This window comes from Nannobrachium achirus (assembly GCF_963921795.1).
Source record: "Nannobrachium achirus genome assembly, chromosome: 16".
NCBI lineage: Eukaryota > Metazoa > Chordata > Actinopteri > Myctophiformes > Myctophidae > Nannobrachium > Nannobrachium achirus.
The window spans coordinates 50,173,433-50,200,882 of NC_137823.1; the positions used below are offsets into that span (position 1 = coordinate 50,173,433).

Sequence of the window (27,450 nt, forward strand, 5' to 3'; positions counted from 1 at the left end):
TGTGTCTGTATGTAGCCTGCAGGCCTGCAGTACCTTTTATGACCACACATGTTAAGGGAGGGGCGCTGTTGTTCAGGCCAGGCCAGACCAGGCACACACACACACACGCACACACACACACACACACACACACACACACACACACACACACACACACACACACACACACACACACACACACACACACACACACACACACACACACACACACAGGGGGAAGGGGGGGGGGGGGGTAAACCACCGCTCAGTTCACACGGGTGTGATTTTTTTAATTGAATGAAATACAAATTTTGAATTATTTTGGCTGTAATGACATGCCCAACATAGGAATTACAGGTTTAAAGTGGTTAGTGATGTAAAATATTGTAGAACATGACACAGGGTTCATAGCAGCCCACACATGGAATGCAATTAATAATGGAAAGGATGTAATCGGTGGTGAATCTTCAGGGAACCTTCATGCATTCACTGTTTTCCTGTCGGGGAGAGGATTTGAAGCACATGCAGTTCACTAAAGCTGAGGTACAGTAGGGAGGGACATATCTGGATGCAGGAGATTCCCCTCACTTATATGTGTCTTCATGAATTAAGAAACAGCCCAATTAAAAGTAATTGTTTAATACATATCTTTTCCCCCCTATTCCACCATATTCTACTGCTGTGGGTAGATAATTGGTATGAATTGTGTGAATTAAATGTGTGAAGTTTAATCAAAAGGGAGGAAATGAGGTGAATTAGGTATTATTATATGTTGATGACTGTTATGTTCTGCATGACCCTGAGACAGACACAGCTGCTGGTAGGGATGAGGGAGGATAGGTAAGGAGGTCATAGTTGCCACAAAGTGGCCCCCTTTGTTTTATGGCTGTGAGAAAGAAAAGGAGTTCCTGGACTTTTACTGAATGTGTTATTGTTTTTGATTTAGCCAATTATGAACTGATAGTCAGGGCAGGGCAAGTCAGTCTTGTCTTGTGTGTCTTTGGTGTAGGATGTATGTACATATGTGTGGCTGTTACGACACTGTAAATAAATGTTTTGTATTATCTTTTAACTTTGTTTCTGAGTCAAGGGTTTCTGAACTTTTGAGAGTTTCAATTCCGCTATAGACTCTTTAGACAGGAGTCCATAAATTAAGTTGGATTTCTACGTCAATTTGTCAGTCTCAATAACATAACAAGCAATCAATCAACAAAATCAAAAGCTATAATATGTCATGAGGAGCTCTTATTACTGGGGCAGATATGGTCTTTTGATATGCTTTAAATGAAATGTAGGATGCACTGTAAGATGCAGTCATTGAGTATAGTTACTCAATCAAAATGGGTATATTGTATATAATTTGGTTGATAGCTTTGTACCTCTGTAAACATTTTTCACTCAGCTGCTGTCATAAAAGCTTATTTGATTATTTTATTGCTGAGGTTTTCGTTTTTAATATCGCAGCTTAAAGTAAATAATCTGGTACATCTGTCTGGGCCCTCTTCTGAATAAAACATATAGGCTACTGTATCATGTCTTTGCTTTGAAAGCTCTTTTGCCTCAAGTCATCTATTTCACAAACTGGGGTAAAGTCCAAGCAAAGCATCTTTTCCTCAGAAGAAGACCAGTTATTTAAACAATGCTGGGATTCACATTCACTTGTGCTCCAGCCTCTCTTTGGCATCCTTCATCATGTGGACTGGCAAGGCTTTGAGCAGACCATCCATTGTGTTGCTCAGACAGCCTGCAACTAAAGCAAATCTGAAAGTGAATTATAATACATCACACTCAGACATACAGATAGCCACAACACACATACACATGCTTTACACAGTCTAGTACTGTATGTACAGCATGTATGTATGTACCGGTATGTATGTATGTATGTATGTATGTATGTATGTATGTATGTATGTATGTATGTGTGTGTGTATATTTATATTTAGATATAGATGTATGTATGTATGTATGTATGTATGTATGTATGTATGTATGTATGTATATATGTATGTATATATGTATGTATGTATGTATGTATGTATGTATGTATGTATGTATGTATGTATACGTATGTATGTATGTATGTATGTATGTATGTATGTATGTATGTATGTATGTATGTATGTATGTATGTATATTTATATTTAGATATAGATGTATGTATGTATGTATGTATGTATGTATGTATGTATGTATGTATGTATGTGTATGTATGTATGTATGTATGTATGTATGTATGTATGTATGTATGTACAGTATGTATGTATGTATGTATGTATGTATGTATGTATGTATGTGTATGTATGTATGTATGTATGTATGTATGTATGTATGTATATATATATGTATATATATATATATATATATATGTATTTATGTATGTACCGGTATGTATGTATGTATGTATGTATATTTATATTTAGATATAGATGTATAGATGTGTGTGTGTGTGTGTGTGTGTGTGTGTGTGTGTGTGTGTGTGTGTGTGTGTGTGTGTGTGTGTGTGTGGGTGTGTGGGTGTGTGAACACGTTATTCCAACCAGTTCCTTTCCCCTCCATCAGGATGGCCAGGGAGAGGCAGTATAGAGACCAGGATTACTACATGTTTTTTGTGAGGGTACCTATAGGGGATACGAGGAGAACATGCAAACTCCACACAGAAAGGCCCTTTTGCCAACCCCACCTAGGGTATGGGCACTGATGATGCGGAGGAGAGAACACACCCCCAGCGCCCGTTGCCGCTGCTTTTGCTGTTGTGCCCACAGGAGGTGACCACGGGCATTAGGCAGTGGAAGTTGGTGTTCCATTCCACACACAGTCATTGTTGCTCTCACATAGATACTGGGGTCAGATATAACATTCTCTGAGACAGCCACCGCCTCTGAGTTTGACCCTACCCACTCCAGGGTAACATCAGCCCAGTGGCACAAGTCATTTATAGATCTGGCCAGTCTGACCACACACCGAAGCAAGAGAGGAGAGGCTGTCCAGCTTTCCATTCATTTTCCTCTTAAAGCCTATAGGGAAGTTAGAGCCGGAACCACACGCCAGCTAGGGGGGCCTGTCTTTTTAGGTCCAAGAATAGAGAAGAACAAGCAAGCATTCTCACATACTGGTCGTCACTGTTCAGCATATTCAACAGATGGGAGAGCCAACAAAGTGAACCGGCTATTTGTTAACTTTTGGTCATTCTTCACACACTGTTGTCACTGTTGTAATGCTTCGCGTTACATCATCACAATATATAATATAAATGATAAGATGGAATTCATTTTCCAGTGAATTCCTCATGACTCGTGTCAGTGCAACTATACACTTGCAATTTCCCAGAATTGCACCTTTCTAGTTGCAATTGTGTTTCTGTTGTTGAACATTATTGGAACATTATGAATAAAAATTACATTTGTTTTCTTCTAGGCTTTATACAGGGTAAATAAATCAATTGCTTTTTTTTTTTGCATTTAATAATGAATTGCATTTTTTTAAATTAAACACATATATTTAATAACTTTATTCTAAAAAAGAAGAAAAAAACATTAATAGTGGAAATAGCTGATCTATGCGGCACGTTACTTCTTAAAAATGATGAATAGGCCAACTTTTCAACATGAAAACGATTATGCAAAAATAATTGTGATTATCTCAAATAATCGCAATTAAATAATTAAATAATTGTCCAGAACCACCTATCCAATACAAATGTCGCCACCTAATCATCACGATGATACACGAGAGAAGAAGGCATATATTAATGATATCAGGGATCTCCATATAGGCCTATGTATGGGCAAAAAAGGGACACAGGTAGACTAGACATGTACAATGCGTGAGGGTAGCATATAGTGAGGGAAAGTTAGCCGAGTGGTGGACCAATCTGGGAACTAAATGCTTTCCAATAGCTTTCTTCACCATGTGTTCATATAAAGGTGTCTACTGTCACCTCTGAACTTTGTCAAACCCAACTCCCTTGACAAACTTTGTGGGAGCCAATCAAAGATGGCGGTATCCTGAGGGCCTGGGATTAAAGGGGGTTAAATAAAAAATGGCGATATGAATGTATGAGGTGTGTAATTAGGGTATTTTTGGGCTGCTGGATCCATTCCAACGATTAGTTTTCAGTTAAAATGACTCAGTTGGCCATAAAATAGGCCTATAATTGGCTAAGGCTTAGCCAATCATGTAATTCGAGTTCACCTGTGTCCTGTACAGTCCCTAAGTATATATGAGATACTTAAATGGTTTCCTGTGGAAATAAGCTTAGTCTTTTCATGGATCTCCTTTTAGTAGACCTTGTACCAGTGAACTGTACCGTCATGAAACTGTACCTTTTCCTATGCAAACTTCTAATAAAATGTTTGAGTGTTCCTTGTCAGATTGCATCATGTTATCCTGAGTGTCATGATGTGTGCTTACCCACCTGATCTTGAATAGTTTTCATGAATTCAAACCCTTCCCCACCAAACTGCTAATATAATGTCTCATGTACACACAAAAGTAGGTGTGGCCTATTTTATGGCCAAGGAGTCGTTTTAATGATTGGAATGGATTCAGCAGCCCAAAAATACCCTAAAACACATATGGTGCCAACCCCGAGTTTCCCGAGTTTGTATTGGTACTAGTGCTGTGCCAACCCCGAGTTTCGGCCGTTTTTTCAATTTTTTTTTTTTTTTTTCAAAATCTTTTTTTTCAAATTTTTTTTTTTGGACCTCCAGAAATGTATTAGGCATGATCGCGATCGCGAAATTGCATGTTTAACCCCCATACCAACCCATTCTTTCAAACATGGCAGCCATGTTTGTTTACATCTGAAGAAAACATAATGGCTGATAAATCATGAATGCCTGAACGGATTTCCAAGCGGATTTTTTTGTTTGAAAGCTGTGAACAGCATCTACACACGTGGTGCATCATCTAGGCATGGGCGTGCACTTTTTACACACTTGCACAATTACATGGAAGTCTATGGTAACCATGGCAACGCGGGACATTGGCCGGAAAAATCATTGCAACATAAGTGTTAAATGACACACCTCATACGCTCATATTGGCCATTTAAAAGTTTCCCCCCTTTAATTCCAGGCCCTCGGGATACCTGCAACTTTGATTGGCTCCCACAAAGTTTGTCAAGGGAGTTGGGTTTGACTTGGGTTTGAAGTTCAGAGGTGATACACCTTCATGAACACATTTGTGAAAGCTATTGGAAAGCATTTAGTTCCCAGATTGGTCCACCACTCGGCTAACTTTCCCTCACTAAATAGCATAGGCTCACAGTATAAATTAAGAAAAATAAATAAATAGATAAAATAATAATTAACAACAACAACAACAACAACAACAACAAAAAATAAATGTTGTTAAATCAAAAGACATAGCTGTCTATGAACGTTATACAATTTTGATCAGCTTTCAGAGCTCACCACATTATTCCTTGGTAGGAACTGGGAACCAATCTCCCAATTGAAATAGTTCCAATCGGTATGTTTTTGTGAGCGCACCACAGTCTCGCCCAACATATTAACAACAACTGGAACAACTGCGACGAAGAGCTTCTTCTCTCTGAGGTACTGACCATTCTGTTTTATTAAACCTCCAAGGCAACGACCCATTATTTGACTTGATTATATGACATTTTTGGTAAATGACTAATTATCGCAAAAAAGTGTTCATTCATATGATACATAACTTACTTAAGGTATAATTGTATATACGAAATGGCACGTAGTCGGAGACGCTTTGTCTAACTGTAATCACTGACTCGCAAGTTAGCATAGGCGCTTTACTTGACTAAATTCACCTATATGTTGCTGTAGAGTGTAGATATTTGTGATACAGTGATATTCATGTTAATAATCTGGGATCTGGAAACAGCAGTCAGTAATCGACCGTAATGGGCTTCGATGGGAATAAAAGTCAACTAGCATTAGTTGCTAACAGCGCTTCCCCAGTCATTTAGGCATACTAGCCTCAACAGAGTCTAAATATTGATTGATTTATTTTGTTATTGATTGTGACATCTGTATATTACTCTTAACAAATTGCAAAATTGATTAAATTACAGGCTTTTGTTACAGGCTATTGAAGCACCCAGACATTTTCACGTCATTGCTAATTACTGTTCTGTGATAGTAATTTACAACATTACATTACTTCTTGTGCTTACTCGAAGGAATAATGTGCAAAAGAAAACCACACTCATTGCTTGCTACATTGCCTAACAGGAATTGTAGTAAAACATAGTATTTTTCAGCTTTTGTCTAAATGCAGTCTACATACAGATGAGGACAAAAGTAACATTACTTTGTTTGTGTCATTGTGGTAAATATGAGGATGACTGGAAACTTCTGCACAGTAAGAATTAGTAGGACTAATTATTAATTGGCGGTGTAGGATAACTGTAGTCCCATGTTTCCAGGAGGTGGCCTATACCCGTTTCCTGTTCCTGGTTCATTTCCCCATACTGTAGTAGGTTTGTTTATTTTGGCTCAGCAGCAGAACTGAACAGGAAACACACATACATGGCAGCTGACCTTCATATGTGTTTCCAGTTCAGATCTGCTGACCTGTGCCGACTGCCCAGTCAAACAACACTATGAGAAAATGAACCAGAACAGGAAACAGTAAAGGGTTACGTCGCCACCCCCTGGAAACATGCGGACTACAGTCTACAGTTATGCACTATAAGCCTATTTGTGAGAAGGAAGTTTACCAGTTTCATTCCCCAGTTCATATCTGCCATGTCGCACACCATGTCCTCTAGGTCAGGTCATGGAGTTTGCAGAGCTAATAAAGACACCCAGGGTGGACGGTGTTGTCCTCCATCGGCCCTTCATGCCCACAGTGGAGGGGACGTTGTGCCTGACGGGCCACCACCTGATCCTCTCCTCCAGGCAGGACAACACAGAGGAGCTGTGGCTGCTGCACTCTAACATCGACTCCATAGAGAAGAGGTGAGCTTCAGCCTATCAAGCTGCCTGGTCCAAACCTTTTAGGCTGTGTGACCCCCTACCCTGACAAACACTTTGAATTGTAGGCAGTACATTTAGTTTGACTCGGTTCCACATTGACCAATTTGGTATTAAAAAGGTGTTCAAAGTTATTGAATTGTAACTTTAGAGGGGCGCCTGCTGGCCTACCGGTCCGGGCACATACTGCATAAGCTTTGTGTGGCCTGCAGCGGGTCACTGGTTCGACTCCTGAGCCCGACCAGATTTGCTGCGTGTCATTCCCCATCTCTCTCCCCGTTTCCTATCAGTCTACTGTCCTGTCAATAAAGGCATAAAAGCCCCAAAACTAGGGATGTCCGATATTATCGGCCGATATTAGCATAAAAAATGATATCTGAAAATATCTGTATCGATTTTTGAAATCTTAAAGAAAGATGTATTAATGTTGATATTTTGTTAAAACTGTTGTGTAATAGTAGATCATGTACCCTCCTGGAGCACTGGTTCAAGCCAATTCCAGCAGGGGGCCACAGAGACCATGACAGACAACAAAGACCATACAGGAAACAAAGAGCAGCCCATCAGAAATGCTAAACAACACAAAGCATGATGGGATAGATGGCTTTACAGGAGAACAGAATATAACTAGAAATACTGTTCCTTCGAAACAGTGTGGGCTCGCTTCCAACCCAACAAATAGGATACTTTAAGGTACTGTAAGGTACAGTACCTTACAGTATTGTACTGTACCTTACTATACTCTACTGCACCTTACTGTACTGTACTGTGCTGTACTGTACTGTACTGTACTTTACTGTACTCTACTGTACCTTACTGTACTGTACTGTACTGTACCTTACTGTACTATACTATACTGTACTCTACTGTACCATACTGTACCTTACTGTACTGTACTCTACTGTACCTTACTATACTGTACTTTACTGTACTCTACTGTACTTTACTGTACTCTACTGTACTGTACCTTACTGTACTTTACTGTACTCTACTGTACCTTACTGTACTGTACCTTACTGTACTGTACTTTACTGTACTCTACTGTACCTTACTGTACTGTACTGTACCTTACTGTACTATACTATACTGTACTCTACTGTACCTTACTGTACTGTACTCTACTGTACCTTACTATACTGTACTTTACTGTACTCTACTGTACTTTACTGTACTCTACTGTACTTTACTGTACTCTACTGTACCTTACTGTACTTTACTGTACTCTACTGTACCTTACTCTATTGTTTTGTACTTTACTGTACTGTACTCTACTATACCTTACTGTACTGTACCTTTCTGTACCTTACTGTACTTTACTGTACTCTACTGAACCTTACTGTACTTTTACTGTACTCTACTGAACCTTACTGTACTGTACATATTCTATGTGTTCTAGAGGTGTATATTGAGTGCATATACTGTAAGTTAACAATCCCAGATCACATCTGTCCTCCACTATGTCTATAACCAAGGCGTTCTTCTATGTGGCCACTCCAGACTGAGGAGTGGAGCATGACTTTTATTGTGTTTGTGGATCTGATTTGAAAATGCATTGGTTGTGATATCTCCCTGACAACCAACAACAACCACTAATACGGCTGAGTGTCCCTGCGGGTTCTAGGATATATACTGTAAATCCCATTGCCCGGGATCCTAAAACCTTATTCTTTTTAACTAAAGTTTCTAAAACACTACAAAACATGTCTCAAAGACAAATACAAGCAAACGTCTCCACAGTAACACAGTAACAGTTGTTTGTGTGTGTGTGTGTGTGTGTGTGTGTGTGTGTGTGTGTGTGTGTGTGTGTGTGTGTGTGTGTGTGTGTGTGTGTGTGTGTGTGCGCGCGCGTGTGCGCATGCGTGCGTGCATGCGTGCGTGTGCGTGCACATTGTAGATCAACTTCATAGCAGTATTAAGTGGTCCATCTATGTTTTTTTATTAATAATAAAATCTACAAAGTAACAAGTAACTGAAGCTGTCAAATGCTGTATTTATAGTAGAGTATATGTAACAAAAATGGAAAGTAGAGTAAAAGTACCTCAAAATTGTACTGAAGGTACAAGTACTTGTATATACTTGAGTAAATGTACTTGGTTACTTTGCAGCACCACAGAACAGCCAATGACAGACAGGCCTTTAATCACAGCTGTTTCAATCAGTAGAGTGGAGAGGGACATTTAGAGATATTTGTAGTTTTAACTCAGAATATATACATCACACAGCTTAGATATTTGGATCAAATCAGAGAGCAGACCTGTGTGAACGCATTGATATAAATAGCATATCTGAAGTGTGAATATTGCAGCCACAGCGCCTTAATATAAACATGGGTCCCTTTCCTCTGTCTCACGCTGTCCCCACTCACTAATCCCATTGGAAATGCATTGGGTGCTTAAAGTTAAACATTTTTATTTTTTTATAATTATTCTACAAAACATTTCAAAACAAGAAATACAAGCACACGTGTCCTCAGTAAGCTGAACACATACAAATTTGAATGGTGTTGAAAGGTGTAAGCGTGTAGGAGATGAATCGCGCCAAAGTTTTGAGGAGATACTGACTGATAGATAAATAAATAAACTAGAAATACTGTTCCTTCGAAACAGTGTGGGCTCGCTTCCACCCAAAAAATAATAGTAAAAGGTGTCAAGGTCCCAGGCAATGCTCTCTTTCATTTTACTGACGGGCCCAGTCCGGCCTGTTCGAAGTGGAGTGGTGAATCTGAGCAGCTATACCCTGTGTGTGTATGTACTGTACTGTACTGTACTGTACTGTACTGTACTGTACTGTACTGTACTGTACTGTACTGTACTGTACTGTACCTTACTGTGCTGTACTGTACCTTACTGTACTGTACTTCGCTGTACTCTACTGTACCTTACTGTACTGTACTCTACTGCACTTTACTGTACTTTACTGTACACTACTGTACCTTACTGTACTGTACTTTACTGTACCTTACTTTACTGTACCTTACTGTACTGTACTTTACTGTACCTTACTGTACTGTACTTTACTGTACTCTGCTGTACCTTACTGTACTGTACTCTGCTGTACCGTACTGTATTGTACTTTACTGTACCTTACTGTACTGTACTTTAATGTACTCTACTGTACCTTACTATACCTTACTGTACTGTACTTTAATGTACTCTACTGTACCTTAGTGTACCTTACTGTACTTTAATGTACTCTACTGTACCTTACTGTACTGTACTTAAATGTACTCTACTGTACCTTACTGTACTGTATCTTACTGTACTGTACTCTACTGTACCTTACTGTACACTACTGTATTGTACCTTACTGTACTGTACCTTACTGTACTTTACTGTACTCTACCTTACCTATCTGTACTGTACTGTACAGTACATATTCTATGTGTTCCTATATCTATGAATTCTATGTGTGTGTCCCCCCCCCCCCCCCCTTCCCTCTTGTAACCTGAGACTTTGGTGATGATTATGACACTTCGCTCTACAGAAATTTGTATTAATAATAAAATCTGCAAAGTAACAAATAACTAAAGCTGTCAAATTCTGTAATTGTAGCGGAGTAGAAGTAATACAAATGAAAAGCCTGTCAACTGATCTCCCTGACAACCAACAACAACCAACACAATGACTGACTGTCCCCTCAGGCCACTGGGACCTACAGTAACATCCTTAAATTCTATAGCCTGAAGGGACAGTCCGCCATTCCACTGGTTGCCGCCGGTTGCCAGGGACATATCACAACCAATCAGGATCCTAAAACTTGATTCTTTTAAAGTAAAATTTCTCTAAAACTACAAAACATTTCAAAATGAAAAATACAAGCACACGTGTCCACAGTAAGCTGAACACATAACCATTTGAATGGTGTTGAAAGGTGTAAGTGTGTAGGAGTTGAATCGCGCCAAAGTTTTGAGGAGATACTGACTGACTGACTATAAATAATGAAGATAACATACGTGTGCTCGCCTTCCAGGCGAGCCCACAACAAATAAATAATGAAGATAACATACGTGTGCTCGCCTTCCAGGCGAGCCCACAATTAGTATCTCTGAATGTGTGACATTCAAATGGTGATTTCTCTGCTTAAGGTTTTTAACTTGACTTCAGATCTATGAGCTGTAGTTTCAAAACTATTCACTCAATTTAATGAACCGATATCTAATTATTTTGATGTGATTCGATATCTCATTCTTTTGATGTGATTAGATGATAGATTTATCAGATATTACATTGATACACTAGTTATTTTATTTTAATAGATATGTGATGTTACCTGACAATTAGTTGACTTTTGGTGAAAAAGCCAGCATATATCGGTATCGGAAATTAAGAGTTGGACAATATCGGTTATCTGTTAAAAAAAAGTCAATATCGGACATCCCTACCAAAAACATATCTTATAAAATTGTAACTTTAGAAATGTGCAGATACCCTGTATACACTTATACTCTACTTTAATTTATGGTTTGTTTACTGTTGTTTAGTAAGTAAATAATGTTGCACATTAAGCACATCCGACCCCCCGTTTGGTAACCACTAGCCTAGTCTACTACCTTAGCCTGTACAGAAGTTTTCACTTAGTTTCGGAGTGAGATCAGGGATTTAAATATATTATATATTTTAATTCTCCAATCATGTGATGGAGAATGCACACACACTATTAACTATAGTCTAATCTGTGAGATGATGAAATGGTGATGAAATGTAAATTCAAATGTGTGTGAGGATGATAGATGTGGTCATCTTTCTTATTGTGAAGACCTACTGTGTCTTTTTGGATGGCTGTTGGTTGAGTGTTCTAATCTAGGCCCTCTGACCCTTATGCTGTGACTGTCCATGGTGCTGTGGGCACATAATGAGGCCAAGTCAGAGTGTGTTACTAGCCGTGTGTTCATGCCAAATGAGCACATTGTGCTTGATGTAGCATTATAGCACCATAATTAATTAAGCTTAATTAAGCTGAGATTCTAACTCCCTTTTCTAGAACTTCTTGACATCCGACTTCCTGACAACTTTGATGAGTCGTCTTTGGTCACCAGGTCATTTAGTGCACTGTTTCTCAACTAGTGGTATAATTACAGGTGGTCCATGTCTGTCTCTTCTTGGCTATAGTTAGTGTGGTGGACAGGGAGTCTAATGCCATTTTCTGTCTCCAACCTCGCCCTGTACATGTTTTTCCAGGTATCCAGACCACTCACAGTGATATACAAAAGGTCAAATATTTGTTATTTGCTGAGAATTCTGTCTGACAAGACAACTCATCCAGAACTTCACTTCAAGTGTTTTAGTAGATAATTCGCCTCTTGACAGACTCTGTGAACATGGCAATTAGCTGATCCTCTTTTAAAATAGTTAAGCTTGAAGTACTATTGGATTTGAAGCAAAAGCTTCCTCAAATGACCACTGATAATTTTATTCCCCTGTCCTTGAATACAAAGTTGCCAAGTTACTCCAAAATAAAACATAATAAAAGGAATCTTCACTTTCCTACGTTACTGAATGTCAGGGACAACATTAAGACCACCAGTTGAAAACTCCTGATGTATATGAATAGATTCCATGAGAGATTATTCACAGACACATTTTCATATTGTTTATTCGTCACGTCCTTTAGGAGGTATTTGTTGCTCTAGAATGGCAGAAAACATAAAATTGCGATGCAAGCCTCAAAGTCCTCCAGAAAAGTTTGCATTAAAGACCTCGAGAGAATATGCACTTACAGTTGGTACCTAATCTTCATCATGTCTTACAGGTTTGTGGGCTCTCTTGGTACCATTATAGTGAAATGTAAAGACCTACGGGTGATCCAGTTGGACATACCTGGTATGGAGGAGTGCCTCAATATTGCCAGCTCTATTGAGGTAAGAAGCAGATTATTTTATCATCATCCTACTGTACTACATCACTAAAGCAATTAAAAAGGCCAGAACAGGTTTCATTTCAGTGACGCGTTATTTGGAATCGCACTACAGTTCTAGTCAAACCCCGTCCACGGAAGCTTTTGATTGGCTGAACCGGAGCTAGGGAACACTCCTTTTGGACCGCACGGAGGTGCCGGGTAGTCCGACCACCTAAACCTAACCATAACCCTAACCCTAACCTCAGTAAAACTAACGCTGGTGAATGCTAACCTGGTGAAATGCTAACCTGCCGACGCTGGTGAGTAGCTAACCTGCCCACGCTAGTGCATACTAACCTGGTGAAATGCTAACTTGCCGACTGGTGAATTGCTAACCTGCCGACACTGGTGAATGAAAACGCCTGGAAATGTGGTGCGATTCCAAATTCAGTGACCCACAAACATCCGCAGTTTATGAAACACCCGACCATCTGTGATATCAGACACTTGGAATAGTTTTTGATGATTATTTATTTGTTTGTTTCTTTTTTCTTTTCTTAAGAATATATCCAGTACAGACTAGTACGCACATGCATTAATGTTCTTGAACGATTGATTACCCCAAAATGTCTGACTGTTCTGAATGTTGTTCCCGCTTGTATACAATTATTTAGATAACAATAGAGGTGTGCTTACGTTTCTTTAGGCTCTATCAACCCTTGATTCCGTCGCCCTGATGTACCCATTCTTCTACCGGCCCATGTTTGAGGTCATAGAAGACGGCTGGAACTCATTCCTTCCGGAGGATGCCTTCAAAGACTTGGAGTCCATGGTATGAACTGAGTCAAATATATTAACGCTGCATAAGCTATACCAGTGTTTCTCAAACTTTCAAATTTCAAGGTCTCCCCTTAACCCTGACAGTATACAAATGGAACCAAACGAACGCTGGCGGGTTCATCTGGTTCCATTTGCACACTGTCAGAGTTACAGACTTAAATGGGTCAATTTAGACCTCCCTAAAAGAACTCTGAGTCCTCAGTGTTAATCGACCCATTTGGGTACAAATGTAACCAAGTGGAATCCCAGTTAGGGCATGGAACATCCAGATTGCAGCTATAATTTAACATGGTCCCTCCCCTCCCAGACAGATGAGTGGCGGCTGAGCGAGGTCAACAAGGACTTCAGCGTGTGTCCATCATACCCCCCACTGGTGGCGGTGCCCAAAGACATTGACGACGAAGAATTGAGGAAAGCTGCAACCTTCCGTCACGGCGGGCGCTTCCCAGTACTTAGCTACTATCACAAGAAGAATGGAATGGTGAGAGCATCACGGGCGATTATGAACTGGAAATAAATGTGTTTGTAATAGTATAGGACTGGGTGAACCCCAAACCTTTCTATGCCAAGGACCCCCAAATAGCCATAGCTTCTGGCTGCAACCCCTCATTGTGAAATGGCTTAAAAAACTGAAGTAGTGATATGATTTTTTTTTTACATTTTGGGCAATAATGAAATGTCCAAAATAGGGACACCAGATTGAAAGTGGTTAAGCACAAGTCAATAATCTCATGACTTTAAGAACTTTTTATCGTTTTCTTTTTCCTCTCCTATCCAATACCCTAAATGGATTGACGCGACCCCTCCCCACAGGTGATGATGCGAGCAGGCCAACCTCTGACTGGCACTAATGGCCGACGCTGCAAGGAGGATGAGAAGCTCATCAACGCCACCCTGAGACCGGGCAAGCGCGGCTACGTCATTGACACGCGCACCATCAACGTGGCCCAGCAGGCCAAGGCTCGTGGCGGGGGGTTTGAGTCCGAGGCCAACTACCCCCAGTGGAGGAGGATTCACAAGTCCATCGAGAGGTGGGACAGTAACACTGGCATCCCTATTTTGGGAACATTTTCACAAAGGGCTAAAGTAGCAGATCTACAAGCTCAATAGGATGTATCATGAGCCTGTAGATTGGCTATTGTCATTGCTCGTCATACGACAAAGTATATTGTAGGTTAATGCTCACAGTTGCAGTATAATTTACCTCGGCTGTCTTGTATATTTGTATCTATCACACTCACAAGACAAATGTCACAAGTATAATTTGCTTAATTTTTTAAGTCTTGAAAAGAGAGGGCATTAATATGCCTGGAGTTTCTAATTTAGCTTCTATCTTTATTTGTCCTTGAGGACACATTTTCTGCCTTTCCTAATAGGAAAGGATGCTATATAGTTTGCTAAAAAAAATACTCCCAACCCCACACTCTGCGGTTTTCTGAAGATGAGTCAGCAAAGTTTTAAATATACATTCTCTCCAGTAAGCAATGTTGGACAGCATGTGCCTGTGGTAGTGGGATGGGGTTTGTTGTCAGCTGCAAGTGGAGTGACACATTTTAGTCCGACCTATATTCCATCTTTCACTGTCCTGAATTATATTAGTACAAAATATGCATTTTTAATAGGCTCCACTTTGGGGGTTGGTAACCTATTCCTAATAAGATCTATGTTTCGTTTTTTCATTCTAATAATTTGTTATTTCTCTAAAAAAAAAGAAAAAAACTTACGATGTACTGTATTTGTGCCACCAGAGGTGGACTTATTTTTTGAGTTGCAGGAAGTCTGATTTACATGAATGGCTCACTTGACGCTGCTGCGTCATTCAGTATGAAAGAAAAACAGTAACAACCTGCTGCTCCATTTAAAGCTACAATTGGGAACTAATTTGAACAAATACAATTCTTTAGTTTTTATATCTGTGGTAGAATATGTTAAAACAATATAACTAGCACATCTGCCCTCAGTGGTTGGAAGTGGTCTCTCTGCTCTGTCTAACATTGATTGGACCGCCATCTTTGTAGTTTGGACATCGTTGCAATTAGGGAGACAACAGACATGAAACATACAGATTGTAGTTTTTACTACTTCTGTAGCGATGGGTTAATATCAGATGACAGTTTAGTCCAAATCATAATGCAAACATACTCCGTAAACTGGTTGAGCCTGACAGGACATTATTGTGTGTTGTGTTTGAATGATTACTGTAAAACTCCAGTATACTGTATGTGCAGTTTGGACAATAATCAGATTTCCGTCTGATCTATTATCATTATCGGCCATCAGCATGCAATTGTAAACATTAATGCACTGCATAGTACAGATTATGAAGCTCTGTCTGTAACGTTGTTTCACTTGGCATTTTGCAACCGTGGCAATGACGACTTCAGTTTTGTGAATGATTATTGCCAATTGGCAACTGTAATAGTTTGTGCAACAAGCATTTGATCTGAGCCTATGAAAATGAGTTTATTTATATCTATAGTATCTGCAGATATTGTGTGCAAAATTAAGGACTGGTGGGAGCCTGGGGGAGAGCTGTTGTACTTTGCCTAACTGGGTTATATGGGTTATACTGGGTTACATGGACAGTTAGTTGCACACACTTTAAGAAAGTGTGTGCAATTTGACCATGCATTTTAGTACATGGTCAAATATTTGGGTTTCTCCAGCAGAACTCTAGCTGTGTTAACTGGGTTATTCTAAAGCTTTTGCTTTTACATGAACATTTCTGAAATCTAATCAGACTCTGTCTTTTAAAGGCTCAAAGCCAATCAACCCTTTTAATCACATCATGTTAACTGCTGCACTGGAGTGCCACCCTGTGGCTCTCCACTTGCAGCTTCCAATAAACCACACCCCCGCTGCCACAGTGCCTCTGCCTTTAGCTCTACTCATTCAATCTTTTTCAGATCCAACGTCCTCCAGGAGAGCCTCATTAAGCTGGTGGAAGCTTGCAACGACCAGTCCCACAGCATGGACCGCTGGCTGAGCAAACTGGAGGCCTCCAACTGGCAGACGCACGTCAAGGAGATCCTCACTACGGCCTGCCTGGCTGCACAGTGCATTGATAGGTCAGCTCTGCTAGTTTATGTTGTTGTTATTGTTTCCCACCCACCTCCTCAGGTATGAAGGAAGAGCTAAAGTCTGCCATGTCAATATGTTCTATAGACCCTTTTCCCAGCAGCCATTTTGACAGAGCGTAAACACAGCGAAAGGTAATAACTTTATATTGTCAAATGTGTGTGTTTCATTTAGGAGTTTCTATGTGCTAGCATGAGCTGTCTATGCTGGCACAGCGAGACCCCTAAATGAAATATACCGACAATTCATTCGTTATCGTTACCTTCCGCTTTGTTTACACCACATTTTATTGGAGACCCAGTTTAAAGATCACCTGTGGGACTGTAACTGATGAAGATGTCAAAATATTTTTAATTACCGGTAGTAAATCATCTGAGAAGATAATTGCACATGATGTTTTTGTCTATAATGTGTGTGTGTGCGTATGTGTGCCTGTGAAAGGAGGTATTTTTTTTGAGTAACACTAACATTATGAGTGTTGTTTCTCAGTAGTGATGGGCAATCCCGTTCATTTCAGTGAACGGATCATTTCGTTCACGGTAATGATCCGTTCAAAAGATTCGTTCATAGCGCGATCGTGGGAGCATTTTTATTACGTCACGAGTACAGCCCGCCGTCGCGTCCTTGTCTGCCGGCCGGGGCTATTAGGGGGAGGAGCGGGCGGGGTGTGAACGAAAGTGTGAACGGCCCATTTCAGGGATTTGAACGAATCGTTCACGAGTCATGCTAATGATTCGATTCTTATGAACGAATCACTCATGAACGACACATCACTATTTCTCAGGGAGGGCGCATCGGTGCTGGTCCATGGCACAGAGGGTATCGACTCCACTCTGCAGGTGACCTCCCTGGCCCAGATCATCCTGGATCCAGCCTGTAGAACCATCAGGGGTTTCCAAGCCTTGGTAGAAAGAGAGTGGCTCCAGGTGAGCTCTTCTCAATATTAAAGTGCATGCTCAGTCAAGAAATTGTTTTTTGGTTTTGGAAATGGCATTGATTGATGCATGGGATTTTAAGAACTGTTTAGCGAGACGTCTGCCAATGCATCTTTGTTTACACCTATGGTAGTTGCTGTGGGGGAGGTAACCTGCTTTTCTGCCCAAAAAGGAGCATGATGACCCAGGGATTAGGCACAACTTTGATCACAAAGTTAGGGCGAATTTCTCACCTCGCCTCAGCTCATGCACATAAACCAGGGTTCTTCAACGTTTTCAGGCCAAGGACCCCTTAGCTGAGAGAGAGATGAAGCAGGGACCCCCTCTACATATTGTATAAATGTGTGATGGAGATTTTCATTGATTTCATAGATCGATTCATAGACTTGTTTGACAGCACTGTCATCTGTCTGTTGGATTCTTTTTTCCCCCGACCAAAATCGTCGATACTTCATAAACTTGACCTTTCACTCTGTACTTGGTCTGCTCTTTTTTTTACCTATACACCAAAACGATTTGCCGAAAATAGCCGATCTACAAGCTCTCAATGCCTCGCAGTTTGGTTAAAGTTCTCCTCAGAATAGGGATGCGAGGTTTCAAGTTGTTAATTTAAAAATAAAATCCTATCACACAAGGTTTTGGCGGCCCCCCTGTAGTAACTCTGAGGACCCGCTGTTGAAGACGCCTGACCTAAACCATCTATGATGGGTATATTGACATAGGATCAGTGGTCGGGTATTACAACTATGTACAGTTCACTGACCTCAGATAAGAACATGTGGATCCCACCCTTCCTGTTCATCTTCCTTCCCGTGTCTCTGACCTCTCCATGCAGGCTGGCCACCCGTTCCAGCAGCGCTGTGCCCAGTCCGCCTACTCCAACAGCAAGCCTCGCCAGGAGGCCCCGGTCTTCCTGTTCTTCCTGGACTGCGTGTGGCAGATCCTGCGGCAGTTCCCGTGCTCCTTTGAATTCAGCGAGCACTTCCTGGTGCAGCTCTTTGAGCACGCCTACGCCTCCCAGTTTGGCACGTTCATGGGCAACAGTGCAGTCGAGAGGTTTGTCAAAGTCGCCTCTGCTTCTGACTAATTGTAGACATTAGAGCAGTGGTTCTCAAACTTGGGGTCAGGACCCCAAGTGGGCTCCCCAAATTATTTTGTGGGGTCCCCAGATGATTAGCTAAATGTAAAGAAAATATCTCACTCAACGGTAAACAAACCTACATACAGTAAGTGTATACAGGGTATTTGCACATTTATAAAGTGACAATTTAAGGACTTTCAAGACCGTTTTAATACCAAACTGTCAAATATGAATTCAATAAGAGGCGAAAATTGTGAAAATAGCAGATCTACATGCTATTTTCACAATATTCATCTGTGGAACTGAGTCACATTAAATGTAATACCTACAATTTCAAGTGCTCGTCCCCAGTTCATATAGGTTTTTTTGGGGGGTCACAGCCTAAAAGAGTTTGAGAACCCCTGCATTTGAGGGAATGTGTTCAGGGAATGTGTTTTTTTCTTTTCAGGTCCGATATAAACACACCATATTCCAATCCAGACCTCATGTGTGTAAAATGTCTTCTTCAACATGTCCCTGGACTGTTTGCTGTATGTCAATTCCCTGCTCTCTGTCCACCTTTTGTGTGTCTCTGTCATGAATAACTGTATATACTAAACATGTTTCTAATATGGTAATTGAAGGCATTACCATCACACAATATATTAAACTAGCAGTAAAGTGCAAAATTGCATTTGTCCACAGTCTGGCCCATACATTTTCATTAGAAGGTTTTTTGGTAAGATAATGCTTTTGTACAAGAGGGGAATTACACCCCATGCACATGCTTTTTATTATATTGCTCTTGCTATTTTAGTACTGTACTGTGAAAATCAGGTGTAAAACACAGATCGTCCCTACTGGTCAAACCGTTGACCCTGTGAGTGGCCTGCAGCTGCTAAACTGCTCAGTCCAGTTCTAGCCCTCTGGTTAAATCTACGACCTACACACTCTTTCTCCAGGGCCAAGCTGTGTCTCCCCGAGAAGACTGTCTCTCTTTGGTCATGGGTGAATCGACCCCAGGAGCTGGAGCGTCTGTCCAACCCCCTGTACGAGGCCAACAGTCTGGTGATCTGGCCATCTGTGGCCCCTCAGAGCCTGCTGCTTTGGGAAGGTGAGAATCTGCTGTGTTCTGCGTGTGTGATAATCCAGTGGTTCTTAAATGTTTTAATTTCAAGGGCCCTCAGAACTCTGAGTTAGACACCTGTAAGGCTCAATTTGGAACCCCATCAAGGAAACCCGAACCAAGGACTTGTAAGTGCAGTGCACACATTGTGTTAGAGTAAGGATTCTGCTGTGATAATAAACTGCAGTGCATCATGTCCCATCAGAATCTTGTGCTGTGGGAGCAAAGGAATTAAAACAATGATTAATTGTTAATAGTTTTACGATTATGAATCTCAGGTGTATTCTTAAGTTGAGCAGAAAACACCTTTGCCACATCACATTTCTTTGCCAGTTCTTTTTTTCTTCATGTCCCTTCTTTATTATCCTAATTAATTGAAGCCAAAGTAGCTTGTGAAACATATAAATACAATGACCCATAGTGCAAGTGTACAGTGATGATTGTGTCACATTCAACCCCAAGCACTTAAGCTCCTACAATTGGTCCTTCATGTCCATTCAGAGCCTGTAGCCAGTTAAAACCTGATTTATTCTCAGTTGGGTGCCAGTTTTCACCGAAAATAGCCAATTTACAAGCTCACAACTTTAACTCGTTGCTTGAACGCCTAGTTTCTCGTTGCTTGAACAACGTTTGAAGTAATCTTCAAACGTCAAAGTGTACACTGTACAGTAAGTAAGAAGGTAGAAGAGTGTGAGCTGCTAGTTCTGCACAAGAACCAACTGACTAAACATCTAATACTTCACTACATTGTTCCTTTTCTATTTAACCATGAGTTTTTATCAGTAGGCTACCTACAGTACCTTATGTATTATATAAGGCCATTCTATAGTTTCACCAGAGGGGGGCAGCATTGATCTTCTTAAATTGTATCATTGCTTGCCTCAGGATGCTTGAATGATACCTATACATCATTTACAGCATGAAGAGTGATGCTTTTGTACTCAAAGCAAATATTACTTGCTTATTGCTATATAGACCTAAGTAGTCCCATTTAAATTAATGCAGGCTTTTCCTAAGCTGCTCAGTGAGCAGCATACATTTTAAAGGTTGTTATGACTGGCTGCAAATGTCAAGATTACAACCATAAAGTGTGTGATAAACCATTTAAGACCCCAGGTCCGTCCACCCAACATTTATACCACCCTGGACCCATTCCAGGTCCTTGGTCCCCAGCTGGATTACTGGGTTAATGATTTACTTTTATAATGAGCAATTTAGGAGAAAATAATGCATTGCTTGCTAGTGAGGTGGGAGGATCCAGGGATTAAGCGCAGCTGGAGTTGTTCATGGCTCAAATACATTAAAATGATCATGCAAAGTGCATTCTCTGCCACAAAGAAAAGAAAACTATGCAAACAAGGGCAGCCATGCTTTGCTGGCACGTTACAAAATGAACTTGTACAGGAAGGATGTCTATGGTGACCAGTGGTTAGGGCTGTCACGATTATGACATTTTACATGACGATTAATTGTCACTCAAATAATTGTGATTAACGATTTAATTGTGGTTTTGTCGTTGACAATTACATTTCTGTTGACAATTACATTTCTGTTTGGCTTTTAGGCGTTAAAGTTGCACATGGCAGATATGACACACAACCTAAATATACAAAGACATTACTGACATATTTGACAATTCTATAGTTATACTATTTTAAGAACATTGATATTGATGCAACGCGTTGTGAGCATGTAGATCTGCTATTTCCACTACTTTTTCAAAGTGTTTGTAACTTTATTAACATTTCTCAACATGGAAACGATTATGACGATTATGCAATAACAAATTGCGATTACCTCAAATAATTGCAATTAGACGATTATGTAATAATTGTGACAGCCCTACCAGTGGTAGTGTAATGGTGATTTTCTTTTGGGGGGAACGGTAGGCTGGTATAATGACGTAACATGCACACACGCATGTATGAGGACGCTCACTGGTGTGAACCTGTTATGCAAAATACTGTGGGAACGTCGTGGGGTCCCGTGTAGCAACCAAAACACCCCGTGACACGGTGACATAATAACACAGTATAGCCAGCAGCCTTCGTTCTATCCAGAGAGGACATACCTCTCTAGTCTGGTGGCTCTTTTCCCTGCTCACAAAATCCTTCTCACCCTTTTTACCTCTAACCAGTTTACATGCATGGCTCTTTTCTTTATTTATTTTATGTCATTAAAGGAGCTATAGTCAACTTTTTCTTGAAAAACGGATGCTAAAATAAAAAGAATGTTTCGAAAATATTTTATAAAAAGATAAGCTTCATATATGTGTTTCTATTCAAAAATGACCACAAAAAGCGTAAAATAATGATAAAATAATTATTTTGGCCACTTTGTTTTTGGACACTTTGTTTACATTCTAGTCTATAGACTAGGATGTAAACAAAGTGTCGGCCCTACAATGAAAAAGTCGACTATAGCTCCTTTAATTACCCTAATGCGATAATAGATAATACAATATATTTGGCTGGCAGTAATGACATTTGGCATTTGAGCTACGAATAAAATCCTCAGCATTTTTCAGATTCATCGGTGGCAGGAATCTATCCCCATATGTCTGCCAATGCAAAACACATTACATAAATGGATCCCGGTTTCGGATTCGACCCTGCCAGCTCATGTGACCACTTTACCCCCTGCTGCTGATTTGTCAGCGTCTCTCCATTCTAACCATTCCTCAAGTGGCATGCAGACGCTGTCCTGGCCTGAACGGCCAGGTGCGGTTGTTATAGGGCACGGGGTGTCACGCTGTCATGGGGTGACACCTGAACACCCAGGACGTCAGCAGGCGACGAGAGTAGGTCCTGGACGATTGCCAGTATACGTCACATAAATGCTAATATTATCCTCTGGCGCACTACTCCACTAGACTGTGGCAGGATGAACTAATACAAGAGATAAAGTGACAAAAGGATGATATGTGAACCTCAGGAAAACCCCCAAGAAAATCACAACTTCAAATCCTTGCTCGGCTCCGTGTCGAGACGACTCGGGGGTTATTAAGTTCAAACTGCCTTTGTGAGGGCCCTCCCTGCCGTTATATAGACTCTATAGGCTGGAGGGCCCCGCCCACATTCCATATGGGTTGGAACATTATGAGAGGTGTCTGTCGCTAGAGCCAGGAATGTCTCATGAATCTGACGTTCTTGTAGTCCTCCTCCACAGAGGATGCCATTCACATCGGGACGGAGTGGAATTGCTGTGCGCTGAGGAAGTCATAATATTTAGCCTGCCTAGTTCAGACAAATATTAGACTGCGGTGGCATATTTAGGGGCGGCATAGCTGAATGGTTAGGGAGCCCGCCAGGGGAACCAGAGTCCCTGGTTGTCCCTGGTTCGATTCCAGGCCCGGGTAGCAATGTCAATGTGTGTCCCTGAGCAAGACTCTTAAGGCTGAACATACTGATACTGAAATAGGTATCTATGATACAGTAGCAGCTTCAGTGATTACAGTGTGTCACCTTGAGGACACGAAAGCGGCACTATGGCAAGGTTTCTCCATTTATCTTTCAGACAGCTGACTAAAAGAAATAAAGAAATATATGAATGACTATAATACAATATGCTGTTTAATATAATAACGGGGCTGTTGATCATACCGCTCATTTTAGTTTTCGGACTATATTCTGTAGACGTGTTACCAAACGTACCTACAGTATCGTCACTGTCGGGTGTAAACCTTGGATGTCCAAAACCGTAACTGTGTTTGAGCTCTTTTTAATACTTTTCATTGGTTAAATATTTATAAAGCTTGCAGACAGTCTGAAACACCTTCACCCTGGCATCCCTATTTTGGACATGTCACTATAGGTGGAAATTGAAAATAGCCAAATCTACAATAACAAGGTTTCTGTCCGACAGTGACAATTATGTTTAATTAATGAATAATTGTTCATAATAATACATTAATTTCTCTTCCTGTGCCTAACACACATTATGAAAAAGTTGTATTCCTGCTAAACTAGTTTAGAAGTAATGAAGGGTGGATTCCTTTACATAAGTTTAATGCAGGGTTATACAACTAACAAAATAGGCATTTACATAATTGTATTAGTTAGTAAGAATTGGAAATTATTTAAATAGCTTTTCAAAGACATTCACAAGTTTTTGCCCAAATATATAATACGTATTTAACTGACTTATGATTCAGTCACCGTTTACTTTAATTGGGCAGATCTACGTAAGGCTTTATTCATCTATAAATGGCAAGTGACTTCCTATGTTGTGTGTTCTGTGCAGAGCATATCAATGTCTCTGTTTTGTGTGTAACATACGGTACTTCCTCTACCAGACCCTCACCACTTCCCACATACCCGGAGTCATCCTACACTGCCGGCCATTGTAGGGAATGTGTTATGCAATCAGTTCACGAGACCAGCCCTTACTAGTCTCTCAAGACAGACACAGATACCATTTCCAAATGCGTCTGGCTTTGTCTGTAATTATATTTTTACATTCCAATGCTTGAGACATACAGTACTTGTCTTCGTGCTACGCTCTCATTTTCCCTGACTAACTAGTTGTACAGAATAAATGCAGTGAGAGTAGGGCTGCAACTATCGATTATTCTCTTAGCGATTATTGTATTGATGACTTTCATCAATCAATCGAGATGTTATTGTTTTGTACTTGATCCCACAATGGTGTCGTGCAATAATAGTGAAGATAGACAACAAGCTTGTGTCTCGTGCGTTGTGAGTTTTTCTTTATTTACTTTTCAAAATCAGTTATGATTCATGATTATGAATCGATTATTTATGTTATCAAATAAATGGATTACCGGTAGTTCAATTAACTGCTGCATCCCTAAATGACAAACTGTTTAATTACCACCGGTATTCCTCTTTACATTGTATGCAATATGTGGGTCTCACATTATGACGACTGACTGGAGGTAATTCCTTCCATTTCAGGAGTCTTCCTACGTTGGAACCGGTCGTCCAAGTGTCTGGACGAGGCGTACGAGGAAATGATACACATCATTGAGTACAACAAGGAGTTGCAAAACAAAGTGAACAGCCTGCGTAGGCAACTGGCCCAGTTGGAAACAGAGGACCCTCTACTGCAGACGCCCTAGAGGTTGACCTGGAAATGGAAACCTGAAAAAAGGTATATTGTAGAATAAGAAAATGACAAACGGAAAACAAAACAAATATCCCTTGTGTTGAAATTATCTTTTTTTTTTACAGTACATACACACGTTTGTCTGTGTAAAGTCTGTGTATAGTATAAATACTATTTTCCTGATGACAGAAATGCATAATTGTGTCCACCAGTATATCATGATTTAACCTTCTATCTATGGAACTGTACCCAGATTATGACTGAGTCCGTTTTCTCAAACAAGCTCCCCCCTAGTTATTGTTTTAAAACTATTGTGCGCTTACTGTAGCCTGGATTGAAATTGTGCCATGGGATTTGAGGAGGATGCATTTGTGAAGATCTGGAAATGTCACAGGCCTCATGAATAGATAGGCAAGAGGACTGCTGAAAGACAGGAGACGAGAACAAAAGAAACACACCCTTGCTCAGATTGACTTACAAGTCAAGTCACACAATCCTTCCTTTTATACAGTATATCCCACCATTCAGCATGCATGGCTGCATGTTCATACACATTCAGTAGAGATGCATACAGACGCTAGACCTCATCCAGTCTTTCAGGTTCTCAATTAAGCTGGATTTATACTTTGTTGCGCCCCAGTGTCGAGCACCGAAATTAGTCAGTCTACAATGTGAATTTGTTAGATCAGCTGTCTTCGGTTTGCAACTAAGTATAACTCAGGCTTTACTGTCTCCTCTTTAGACATACAGGTGTGTACGCATTCACATAGTTACCACAACACTAGTTTGAGGATTCCAAGCAGTCTGTGGCACATCATGTCTTCATGTTACGCATTAATGTTTTGCCTAATGACATGCCCATAACGCCATAAACGGACACTTTGCAGAGTGACTATGGCAACGTAGACCATATGGTACTGGCAGGAACACGTGACTTTACTGCACGTTGGGAGTGCTATTGCAATGAGGAGGAGGCCTTAATGAAATGCAAATATCTTTATTACTTTAGATCATAATGTTTACATTCCAGAAATTACATTACAAAATATTTTTAGCACCCCTGCTTCTATTTTTTGAGTGTATAAACAATTTTCATCAGCTGCCATGGGAAATAGTCCTCCCTTTTTCTCATTATTGTCATTATTGATCATTAAAACCTGGGAAAATGATTAATTTAAAAATATGGACCTGGAAGGTTATTTCCAACAGCCTCATTGTTGCTGCTGGTGTTGAAAGTTAAATTATTTTTTTTCCCAAAATATGAATGAGAAGTGATGAAATTGAATATGAAAGCTGAGGTTTGAAAAAGGCACCCAGAAATATGTGCTAAAATAGCTTCTTTTTGTATTACTTAAATTGAGATCATCTTGTGTATGATTGAACAAAAGACATACTTGCTATATGGTTGTTTGCATTAATGTTATCTGAAAACAAAGGCACCTTTTTTCCAAATGAGTTTCATTTACTGTATATATTTGACAAAATGTGGTACTATATACTAGAATATAAAGTTGTTCTTTTCATGTGTAGTTAACACTATCATTTCTTTAAGCCCATGCCATTTATTATTGCCAATATGACCAAAAATGAAAGTCTTAATTATGAATGTGAAAGCACCGTAATAAAATGGCCAACATATCTCATCGGCTATGAATCTTATGTGTTGCTAATGTTCATTGTGTACATAGCCCAAACCTGACTTATTTATTTTTGATGGTCTCTTGTATCTAAAGTAAGCATTCCCATGCCCAACCCCTTGACTTTTCATAGCTATTCCACACTGCTGTACTACTGTATGTGTCTAAATTACAGTTTTCCTGCTTTCATTGGTTTCTCTAAAGTGTAAGTGTAAAACATCACTATATCCATTCTTTTTCCATTTTTAAAACATAATTCCACTTCCAGGACATAAGAGATCATTTTAAAAGGATCTCTGGCTTATTAGCCAGATATCCTGGCATTATAAATACATTCTAATTGCCCGCTATAACTAAAATTGAAAATGGAAAAACACCTTAAATATTGTATTTATTTTAGAAATTGTTCATCTTTTACTCAAGGTTCTCAAAGTTGAGATGTGTAATCCAGCACTATGGAATGCATGTGCTAACAAAATACCTACTTGATACTTTCTAAGGTTAATATTAGCATCAACATTTAAATATGTCTTGCATGCCATACATTCCATAGGGCTGGACCACACACATGGACAAATGACATCATCAACTTGCGATGGGCATTGTACCCCTTGAGTAAAAGATGAACTATTTCTAAAATTACATTTTTACTTTTAGCTATAGAGAGAAATTATGTCGTATAAGGCTTGTTAACTAGGAATCTTTTTTTAAATCAATATATAATTGCTGATTCTGTAGCTTACATAGTTGAAGTTCTTAGGCCTGCATAGCAAAATCTTGGGAGACAGTTTGCCACAGTCACCTCTTCCCTGACAGTTTCTTCTTTTTGTGTAACTTTGATCTGTGCAATGCCTGCAGAGGGTTTCAACAGATTGTGAAACAAACACTGCATAATGAATTATAGTAATAAGAAGAACTCAAATACTCTTAT

General features: G+C 40.0%; 1 protein-coding gene across 1 annotated transcript; it reads left to right on the top strand.

The window, feature by feature from the left end:
- The first annotated feature begins 5,493 nt into the window (after positions 1 to 5,493).
- Positions 5,494 to 27,450, top strand: mtmr9 (myotubularin related protein 9). Its single transcript, XM_080744614.1, has 11 exons — positions 5,494 to 5,540; positions 6,737 to 6,926; positions 12,690 to 12,798; positions 13,483 to 13,608; positions 13,924 to 14,097; positions 14,430 to 14,647; positions 16,523 to 16,684; positions 17,479 to 17,620; positions 18,465 to 18,685; positions 19,652 to 19,803; positions 24,732 to 27,450. The coding sequence occupies exons 2-11, from the start codon at positions 6,745 to 6,747 to the stop codon at positions 24,893 to 24,895; spliced, it is 1,650 nt and encodes a 549-aa protein (XP_080600740.1). The 5' UTR covers positions 5,494 to 5,540; positions 6,737 to 6,744; the 3' UTR covers positions 24,896 to 27,450.